The sequence below is a fragment of the Condylura cristata genome, unplaced genomic scaffold (assembly GCF_000260355.1).
Source record: "Condylura cristata isolate star-nosed mole 26May11 unplaced genomic scaffold, ConCri1.0 scaffold00020, whole genome shotgun sequence".
Taxonomy (NCBI): Eukaryota; Metazoa; Chordata; class Mammalia; order Eulipotyphla; family Talpidae; genus Condylura; species Condylura cristata.
Genome location: NW_004567121.1, coordinates 5,762,766 through 5,774,277, shown reverse-complemented (window position 1 = coordinate 5,774,277; position 11,512 = coordinate 5,762,766). Strand labels below are relative to the sequence as shown.

Sequence of the window (11,512 nt, the reverse complement as noted above, 5' to 3'; positions counted from 1 at the left end):
AAATATATATAAAAAAATAAAAATAAAAAGTGGGGCAATTTTACTTACAAATATCAAGACAAATATTTTCATTAGTGAGAGACGCATATGGACTACTTACTTGTAGTTCAACTCTTCGTCTTTATTTTTAAAATGTGGTGGGTAAATGAAATATGACAAATTAATTTAGGTATATAGTTTATGGTTGGAGTACAGAGAAAACCTGTGATGACTGGCCAAGAACAGAGGCCCACTGGAAATTCACTGCATCTTTCAAATACAAAATACTAAAAACTCTTGTGGTCTGTGTTGTCAAGATGGTTCTACTAGTGAATAGGAACTTTTAGAAGCTGTTAAAACAGCAGTTCAGAAACTTCCTCTAAGACTGTGAGGCAGCTTTCCAATTGGCTGTAAATAATATTAAACATTAGAACTTTTCCCCATAAATTCTGCAATGGACTATAAGAGTTAATGCCAAAGACCACAGATAATTTTGAAAGCCAGCATTCAGCACCATTAACATACTGATTTATAAGTTTATACACAGGATTCCTATAAAAACAATCAGAGATTATTTCTCTTTCTCTCCCACTCTGATTTTCTTTTTAATACTTAGAGGATGAATTCTGGGAATACAGAAAAACTACTTTTTGTTTAAGTCTATGCTCTTTAAAGACCTGCCTGAGTCATAATGTAGCTTAAACTATCACAAGCCAGTAGCTACAGTGTCCTTGGTTGCCACAGTTGGGGGGAGAATGAACAGTTGAAAGGAACGCAAGAAATACTTTGAGCTAAGGAATGGAAACACGAGACCGAATATGGGCCCACAGCCACACCCTCTTCTTACCCTCAAAATTTCTCTGGAAATGTAAGCTATCCAGTCTTCTTTGAGGGTGTTCCCCTTGGTGTTCTTCACAAGGTCTGTAATGGAACCAGCCCCACAGAACTCCATAACAAGCTGTAGGTTAGAAGACACACTGTGACTAACACACATCTACTGGCAGGCAGTCAAGAGTACATCCCCACGTACATACGGATTTCAGTGTATGTACCCCAGAAGCTGGAAAGTGGAGGCTAACCCCACCTTTTCCAAGGACCTGAACACACCATTTAACCATTATTTCACCATCCCATTTACTCACTATGTGCATGTGATCTAGGACACGGAGTTTCTGATACTGCACAGCACACCCCAGTACAGAGGTTCTGTGTTTCTCCTCGTAAAAGTTCATGAGCATGGGAGGGCCATTTTTTTTCTTAATCAATGCCCAGAAATTTGATATAAACACTCTCTTTCATTTGCTAGGGTCAAAGATGGTCTATTTTTTCCCACATTATGATCTTCAAATTACTTTATATGAGCTGGATTTAATACAAATGCTAAATGCTACCTTTAAACAGTATATACTTTATTCACTTTCTAATACCTAAATGTTTGAACAATATAAGTATATTTTGAAAGTACCTAGAAAATAAATTGAACTACTCTAAAAATTGTTAACTGATTAGATTTGGGCAATGGAAATTAATTTTCTTAATTTTACCTTCCTGTCTTGTAAGTTCAACATCTTTCACATGCTGGTATAATAATCACAGACCTCTGCCATCATCTTGAATATAAATTTTTTCAATAAGAAGTATGGTTCAATGTGTCAATTCTAGAAATTTCCCTAGAATTTACAGCTTTTAATTGACTATTATTATTAATATAATTAAATTACTGGAAGAATTTTGTTTTCTTGCAATTTGTATCTCACTTCCAGATGATAAAGATGCATTTCACTTCAATTTCAGTATTAATGTCCATAAATAAAATTTTATTGTATTGCCTCCTTTATTTTCAATCTCTTATTTTCCTTTCTATTTTGTGTTACTTGGTTCCATTCCTTTTTTTAAATGTGCTTTTATACTCCTGAAGTACAAAGTTAATTCTTTCTGTGCAATGTAGAATCAATGTGAATCAACATTCTATACACCTTCAACCAAGAAGGCCACAGAAGATGTGAGACACTACCTATTTTCCTTTGCTTTTCTCTATCCTCCCTCTGGAAAGTCCTTAACCTCCTTATATCACAACCAGAGAAGAGACCCAAAAAAACTCTCTAAGAAGTATTTGCTTACCCAGAGCTGGTCATCATGTCCTGGAGGGCTCTTTTTAATAAAAGCACCATAATATGTTGCAATATTTCTATGATGAGAATATTTCTTCAGCATATTTATCTCCAGTTTGATTTCTTCCTCTTCATCCTGAAGAATAAATAAAACAAGTGAGTTAGGAATAATATGATGACTTTAGTTTCTTAATACACAAACAACAAAATTTCCAGTCCAAGCAAGGAAAATATAATACATTCACTTTATTCTCATGCCAAGAATTAGCAACCTTAAGGGAATCTGAAGTATAATCACTCTAAAAAGAAACACAGACTATAAAAGCTAAAGATAAATACAAGCAGCAGCGTGGCAGAGAGCATATACTGCCCAGCTCTTCCACTATGTGACTTCACCAAATTGGCCTGTCTTCCCTAGGTCTCAATTTGCTCATCTGTACGGATGGGAGATTAACAGGGGACTGATGAATACTGTTTCAATTATTTACTAGGATAGGCTGCTTCTTTTCCAATTGATTTGTGCTGTAAATCATCTGGCACCCCTGAGGTTCACCTCTAACAACTCTACACAGCAGCATCACCCTCTGGCAAGTGCAGTCCCTGGGTGGATGGTGTGCTTAGTGAGAATCTAACATAGAGAGAAACTCATGTGAGTTCAATGAGCCCCAGAAGTAAAACATGACTTTGTGATAACAGGTTGTGTGTGTGGCTCCTCACTCAGTGTCTTGTTTTATTTTAAAAAGAGGAGCAGTGGGAGAAATGATGAGTTTGTTTGATGGGGAGTGGGTGGAGGACTGAGGAAAACAGACAATACAGGTCTGGAAAATAAAAATTAGTTGCCCTGTGAATGCTAAGAGCTTCCAGTCTCCATCATCTCTCACACAAGCCCCTGAAGAACAGTCAGTTTCTTGTTATATTCACAAACCAAAAGAAGGTTCTGCCAAATTTTCTTCAAAGAATTATGCTGAAGAAGAGGGGAAAACCAAATTATAAAGTGAGAAAGAAGCAAAAATCTATAGAAAAGAGAAAATAAAAGCCCTGGTTCAAAAAGTTGTGTTTGAGAGATAATAAAGAAAATTCCCAAGAAAAATCTGATAACGAAATCTCTAGAAGTCCATCTACCATACTTCCCTAATTTTCCACAATGACACACTCATTTCACTTGTAACTGATGTGCTTCCTCTTTCAGGGAAGGCTCAGTGTTGCTGAGCAGTTTACATGAACCAGTGCTCCGAGAAACAAGTGCATGTGATCCCACACATGCAGTGTGCGGGGAATAAGGACAGGTGTTCACAGGGAGAAAAGTGGAATGTGCACACGCCCACAGGAGAAACCTACCATTGCCCTTTCCATCTCCACAAACCATTCACAGGGTCTCACAGACCTGAAGTAAGTTTGGTTTGCAAATATGATAGGCTAATATAAAAACTGCATGTTATAAACTAACGTAACCTCAATTTTAAAATAGCAAAAATCTTTACAAAAGAAATGTCATAATTCGTTTCAGCCTTCCCCAGGACTGTGCAATATCTGGCATATTTACTCTGTACTAATATTTAATGAAACAAAGGTAGTAAAAATGAAAACAATGACAAACTATAAACCGGAGACATTTTGTGGGGGTGGAAGGGAGAATGGGATCAGAACCTGGGTGGGAAGAGTGCACCGGACTATGGTGATTGCACACGGGTGAACTGGTGGTGGGAAGCCCACGGGGATTACAACCGAGATGAAAAAATACACAAAATGAAGAATGATGTAAAAAATAAAAAATATTTTTTGAAAAGAAATAAATCAGTAGAGTCTTGTTTATTTTTTTTCTTTCAATTCATTTTTATTCTTTCTAAAGCATCAGTTGTATCCTCCTATTTTCTTTTGATGTTTTGTTGTATTCTGCCTAGTTTCTGGACTAAAACTCTCATTCAATCCCTTTATATTTCATTTTTTATAAAAAACTAAAACAATGAGTTCTACTTTGAGTGTAGCTTTGGCTTTCCCTCATTTGTTATGATATACTCTGATTCCTTGGTTACTGTTTTTTTTAATTTAAAAAAAGATTTACTTATTCATACAGAACTGGGGTACAGGCCAGAGGTGCAGGGGTGGTGAGAGGATTCACCAGAGACAGAGTGGGGGGCAGAACAGGCCAACTGACAAAGCAGCAGTGGGCGGCTCAGGAGAGGTCTGCCGCGCCATGTGGATCACCTCCGGGGCAGGGATCAAACTCATGCTGAAGTGGCTGCAGCTTCTTAGTGCTGTGCTTTAAACTGCAGCACCACCCGGGAAGGCTCTGCTATTGATTTTTAAGCAGCAAATTTTGAAATTGTTTCTAAGTGACCCCATTTTTTAGAAAATTTCGGGGTTTTTTTATTAATAGTATAATTGTATTACGGTGAGTTTGGGAAATTTACTGAGAACATTTATTAACTTGAACATGATCAATTTTTGCAAATGATTCCCAGGTATTTGAAAAAAAAAAAATACCTAGGTATTAGGTATAAAGTTCTATAAAATACCTAAATCAAGCTTACTGTGTTGCCTAAATCCTTTTGAATGTCTACTCAATTCTAAACAAAACTAGTGTTTCATTGGCTAGTTAATAATGTAGAATAACATACTTCTTTCTTCAAAGGAACTTTATACTTAAACATAATGCATAAGAAACTGCCACAAACAGAAACAAACACCAATTCACCAAAATTTTATCTCACACTCTTTTCACAAGCTCACTTTCACATCCACTGAGTAGTGACTAGAACTCACTCACCCAGGGCAAATGGGATCTACTCTCTCCTGAGTCACAGCTTGCAGCTCACTGGACAGTCTCTCTGGGTTGCTGGGGGACCCAGGACCGCCCTAACAGGATGTGTCAAAGACTGACAGGTGCCCAACAAGTTAACACAGGACTACAGTCACAAATACACTCTTGTTGGAAAGGTATGTGGTGCTACTCCTACGCTGAAGTCACAGTTAAATATGCTGTACCCTGAAAAGTAAATGTCAACTAAAAGTTTTCCATTTCTTTTCCCTTTAGTTAAATAATCAGTAAACCTGCAATGATCTGAATTATAAAAGCTTTGTAAAAATAAAAGCAATGTAGTAGAATAGGGAAAAATCAAAGTATTCATTTTAATTTAATTTTTGTGGTAAGAGCATCCAACTACTTCATGTAGTGTTTATTTTAGTGGACTTTGCATTATGGAGTCATCCTAACCCCTACCTTGCTCACCACTTCACACATACTGCATAAATTGCTCCAAAGGTGACTATTCCCTAAAATACAACACCAACAGATGTTACTTCTTGACAGAACGCCATCTACAGCCATCTACAGCTCTCCCAAGAGAAGCTTCCTGAGAAATAAGGATCATGACGTGTTTTCACTAGCATAGACAGAATTATTTTCTGTCAGTGACATAACGTTTTCTAGAATCTAACTTGTTACCACTCTATCTGAAGAACAAGAGCTTCGACAAGGCACTTGTTTTCAAAACCTAATGATTTAAAATCAAAGACACATTTTAAAATTCTTCAAAGTCTTCAACTCAGGACTGTCCACTGGGATGAAAAAAACACTACTGCTGGCAAATTATCATGACATAATGTACTTCCCTGAATCTAAGATACTTTTAGAGATACTTAATTTACAATGATTCACCATAAACCAAAAGATATATACACTGTAATATCATTGAAATTGAGCTATCTCTTCTGAGTCAATGAAAACCAACAAAAGAACAACCTTCAATGCAATCCAGTTTGGCAATGGTTTTTCTAATAGACTGAAACATCCAAGCAAAAATACAATAATCAGATCAATATAATAGATAAATCCTGGAAATGTGAAAACTGAACTAAAGAAAGTATTGAAGGAAAGCATGCTGTGCTCTCAAAAATCTTTCAAGACAAAGTTTATACTTTAAACATTCCACCACTATGAATTTTAAATAGATAACTATCTCACAACTAATAAGATAAAAAGGCATTCGGCATCACTAATTGCAATTCACTATCTAATTATAAGTGCCCATCTTGGAGAAATTATACCAGAAACAAATGTAGAAATTGGCCAATGACTTTAAGTCAACCACTACTAGAATCCTAATTATGACTAATGCTTATAATGTGGTGGGTTAGGTTGTCTTTAGAATAAGGTAATAGTGTACCAACTTCTTAGTTCAAGTTTCCCTTTGGTTATTAGTTAAAAACAAGTCTAGGGGAGTACTTAAATACATACATACACATCACCACTATCATCACCACCAACAAACACCCTATTGAGCCTGAGAAAATAAAGCAGAAAACAGATTAAGAGCAAGCTAGAATTGATTCTAAAAGACAAATCCCCATATGTGAAAAGAAAGTGGTCAAATTGTCTAGGCCAAGTCCAAACAACTCTGTTCCCTCCTCTTTAGTAAGCCACAATCATAGACAATTGGGGGGGGGGGGGGAGGGTTGAGGGTGGCAAAAACAGTAACTTGAGAAAGAGGACATTCTGGTAAGCAAAGGAAGTCACTCCTTCTGGTTTCTCCAATGATGAGGCAGCTGCTGGCCCCCACTCAGTGATTTAATGCAGCTGATGCCAATTAGCATTTTGGACTCTAACCAGTGGGAACAAACTCTCATAGAAAAGGTCTTTGTCTCAGACTGGGGTATGACTGGGCTGGAGTTTTCTGTTACTTTCTCTGAGTGCTAGAATGGAGGGAGGGAGAATATCTGAATAGTGGTAATTTTCTACAGAAGCTAAGGACCTGTAAATGAGTCACATGACAAGTCTCACCCACTCCACCATCTGAGCACATCTGAGTGCATGCTTTTAGAATTGTTTTTAGTGGCTTCTTAAAAAGTTTAAACTCTTGGTTACCTAGATTCCCTCTCCTTCCACGGATGGCAGTTACCATGTGAAGCAAGACAGGCAGCCTCCAGATTAATTGGGAGGATCCTAGAGGATTGGGAGATGAGCTAATCCATCCTTCTAACCAGTATACTCTTGGCAGAATTATGACTATCTATTAACAGCTGGACAAAAAAGGGACAATTTTCTATTCACTCTATCTTTGCTAGTTGAAGAGAGAACTAATAAAATGAGATAAGCAAATAACTGTCAGGTTTCACCGCCAAAGTGTGTATGTGAACATACACTTAGAATACAAATAACCATTTAAAAAGCAATTTTAAATGTTTGTTTATTTTAGTTAATTACTACCAAACTCTCCTGTGACTGTGAACTCTTAGAAAAACTGAGCACCTGAGATAGTGACAGTGGGCAGCACTGGTTGGGTCCCCTGTCACAGTGTCCAGGGACACAGTGGGCACAGCAAGCCCTGAAGCTCCTGTCTGAGGGCTGCAAGGAGGATCCTGGGATCCACAGTGTCGGCTCCAGTGCTGTGGCGCCCTGGAGCCTCAGGCAGTAGAGAGGCCCATAGAGTCCCAGGACAACATGGCAGGCTCCCCCCTCCTCTATGCTGGTATACCCAGACCCACTGAAGGGGTGCAAGGTACAGTGCAGAGCGCCTGCAGCCCCAGTGAGGCAGGCTATGGTGGGGCTTCTCCAAGTCCACCAAGCCAGGTCTAAGCAGGCACCAAGTTTTCACTTTTCTATATGGCGTCTGCTTCACAAAACCAATCAGGTGTGAGCATTATGAACCAATCAGGTTCAAACCCAATTCATTAGCTAATTATTTGGGTAAAACAGTAAGAATGAGCTGACTGGTGCTAAATGAGAACTGAAAACTGTCTATTCAGACTTGTGAGATGAAGGGCCCTGAAAAAGGACATAAGGCAAGACAGAGGCCAGCTTAGGGATTCTGTTCCTGGCCTCCAAAAAAAGGAGGATCAGTAGCTGACCCCAAGGAGAAGCTTAAGACCCTAACAGAGACCTGGCCACTGGATCTGCTTCCAGCCGTGCCTCTGACATCACCTGAAAGGCACATAGGCCTCGGCCTGGTGTCCTAAAGAGCGGTTTGTTTTTTGTGTAAGCCAACTCTCAACAAGCTGTTGACACTGGTATGGACTGACACCAACTCTCAGTGACTGACCCTATTAACAGGTGACCAGTAGTCTGTGTCCAGGTGACCTCTGGGAGCTGCTCACCACTTCTGAATCATCGGGCACCACCTCCCAGTCTGCCGCAGGCTGCAGCAGTGCCATCTCGGTGGCTCACCTGGGAGCACCTCCCGCTGCCACTGAGTTGGATCCTGGCCCACTGCTTACCAGTATGACACAAGCTCCAGGCCCTCATTAACAGGGGAGTGCCATCTTGCACAGGCAGCCTTTTTGGGGACTTCTGGATGCTATCTAGGGAAAGAGAGCTGGCTACTTTTGGCTTTAGCAACTGTTTCCCCTGCTTGTTAACCAACCCTCTGTTCCTGAGCGACGAGCTCCTGCGCTGGTGTGTGATGGTACAACTGAGCACATGAGTAAGAACCATGTGACAGTGACCTGAACTCTACCTTGGCACTGTCTTTGACCCTCTACAGCACTGCAATAACCCTGTTTCAAAATGAAAACATCACCTTTTACTTGGCAAATCCCAGTTACAAATGAGTATTACTCAGTACCACTCCCTATTCAATCAAAATTAACTTGTGACTCAGATACATGAAAACTTATACAACTTGCTGATAAATTCACTAACACTTCAACCAAAAGCAAATGGAATGATACAGGCAAAATTCTTAAGCAAAATTACAATTACAGGATCTAGTCAATGGAAGGAATGGCATGTTCTTTAAAATTAACCAGCCCTTATTCCAAGGTCAACCCTCCCCAGAATAAAAACCCCAATAGAAAAAAACTAAAATGAGAGGGGAAAAAAAAAAAACTCAGAAGATCTTGCTCAAAACAAACTTGTTTTGAACACATTTGCACAAAATGATGTGCTCTCTAGTTTTGCTATTCAATCACTGAACTCTTTTCTGGGATTCTAAACTAGAGGGATAACAGCTTCAAAGCCTGGAGGGAGCCCACTCTCCTGTGTTTTCTGCCTATATACATCCTACAGAACTTTTATTAGACACAGAAAAAGTCCTCAAGGAGTCCTCTAGCTTTTACGAAGTCCACAAGGCTATATTATTGAATATTTCAGTGAAATTGCTAACACTCAGCTAGTATCTAAAAATAGTGTGGTAAAGACAAATAATTCACCTACCCAGCCAAGGGGGCTTGAGAGAGGGACTTCAGGCTGTGACTAAATGATGTGGGAAGGTGAGTAAAATTCACTCCATTTTCCTCAGTATCACTCACTCATGAAAAGCCTTGGGAGATGTGTGCTTCCATGATTAATGCCATGAATCAGAAGGAAGCCAAAATACCTCTCTGTGATCCTCTACCAAAGCTGGGCCATGAACATAGTGATTCCAACTCAAGCAATAAAAGCAAAAAAAGCAGATCACTATTTTCTCTAGGATTAAATAAAACTACTAGAACTTACCAAAGTTTCTTATCATCAACATTCAGAAGTCCTAACGGTTGGTCTGGCCTGTAGCCTCCATCTACAGGACTTAGTACAGTAGGTACAAGTGACTCAATAGTATAACTTGAAATAGGTCATGTTAGTACTTGATTTTAGAATCCATTTTCCCTCTCCATTAGGGAAGTTACACACACACACACACACACACACACACACACACACATTCAGAGTACCTGCTATTGGGAACTGAAGCAGAGCTATAACCTAGATCCCAAGTGAAATAGAAAGCAAATCTATGTGACCAGAACCAAATCTTTCATCAAAACACTTGCCTGTAAATGTAGAAAACCAGAATGTTATCCCAAAATATGCTTCACTGACATAAGGATTATTTTGAGATAGAGCACTTCAAACAGCAGATCTCTAACCTCCCCTTTTCTCTCCAAAAGCAAGAGATAAAGCACCAGAGAAAGATGTCCTTCTTCCTTTATCACCTGGAAAAAAGAAATTCTTATCACAAGAGACAGAGTTGAGGTCAAGAGAAATTTGTATAAACAAACCTTGTTAAAATAACTATCTTGCTTTACCTGCTGCATATTTTATTTTTCCATAACTGCCTCTTTTTTGACCAAACCAGTATAATAGCATTTTAGTTTTTTCTGAAGGTTTTTACATATATATGGCATGGACACACTAATGAACTATTTTTCTTTTGCTAGCCTGCCTTTGTTATAGGGGCTGCCCAAGAACCTGGAAGGGCAGAAGGAAAAGATTTTCCCTTTTCTACATAATTAAACTTAGAAATAAATTATGAAACAAAAAAGGGTTCAGTAATCCAAACTTCTCAGAAGATAAAAGATGATGTTAGTAACATTAACATTTTGCCATTCACAAAATCAGACATATTCAGAACACGATGTAGAGTTTAATGAGTAATAAGAAAAAAGATATTACTAAAGATTATTTATGAATTATAAGTATGTCCTTCTTTAACTTTTTGCATCGACAAGAGATTATTTTCCTAATTAGGAAAAAAAGAAGCTAAGAGAAAACTTTAGAAGTCGCTCCATCAGAATCCAAAATAAGTTTTCCCAATTCACAGCTCGACTAAGAGACCTCATGCCCCATTGCTGTCCTAGTGTCACTGCCTCTCTACCTGCCTGGCTACTTCCACTGGTGGCTAGGCGTGCAGGGAGGTTGGCAGGCCCTTGAAATATAAAGCCTTACTCATTAATCTGCCTTCTGTTACATCAGTGGGACCACAGAGCCTGGATTTTGCCTTCATGGTCATTTCTTCCTTTTGGCTATGATGGTACCAAATTCAGACCCATAACTTCTTGAGATCAGAAATTGCCAAATTTAAATCTTTCTTGAAGTGATGGAAAGGTACATGGAGCCACTTTGGTGATTACGTTGCAGATTAATCCAAGAGTACCTTCAAAGAGAATCTTAATTTTGCCTCAGTCCACTGATACCCTTTCCTAAACCAGTGGCAAACTCTATGAAGCCTTTGAAAGTATAAACAAAAAAGACTACCATACATAAAAACCTTAAAAAGAGTACCAAAATAAGGATCACAACCAAAGGGGTGCAGCTTTGAAGAAGGTATGAATGAGTATAAGTAGTACAAGCTTCTGCATTTTTTACTTGATCTAGCTGTCTGTTTCATGCACAAGAGAGCTTGTTTAATATTTGACAAGATGAGTCAAGGGTTGGCTAGGGTCCGAAAAAAAGTCCTCAAAATTAAAAAGAATGAAGGGAACTTCTGTTCCAGGCCAAGACAGAATACTGAGGACCAGCTTTAGTCTCCACTTGAATAACAACAACAACAAAAGCCATGAAGGACAATTACCCCTCACAACATAATCATGTCTCATAACTGCAGTATAAAAAAAAAAAAAAAAAGGCAAGAGGATGGCACCAGTAATAATGCTTTCAGAAATTAAACCTCACCTCCTTATTTCTGAATTTCAACTAAGAAAATAATTTAAAATGCTTCTCCCTACTT

General features: G+C 38.7%; 1 protein-coding gene across 14 annotated transcripts in view; it reads right to left on the bottom strand.

The window, feature by feature from the left end:
• MAP4K4 (mitogen-activated protein kinase kinase kinase kinase 4) overlaps positions 1–11,512 on the bottom strand; it is a 171,740-nt gene that overhangs the window by 61,607 nt on the left and 98,621 nt on the right. For all 14 annotated transcript variants that reach the window (XM_004686174.2, XM_004686175.2, XM_012727446.1 and 11 more), the window contains exons 3-4: positions 2,101–2,226; positions 827–937 (exon numbers count right to left, since the gene is read on the bottom strand). In XM_004686174.2, coding sequence (XP_004686231.1) covers positions 827–937; positions 2,101–2,226 — 237 coding nt within the window. The remainder of the gene's footprint in view (positions 1–826; positions 938–2,100; positions 2,227–11,512) is intronic.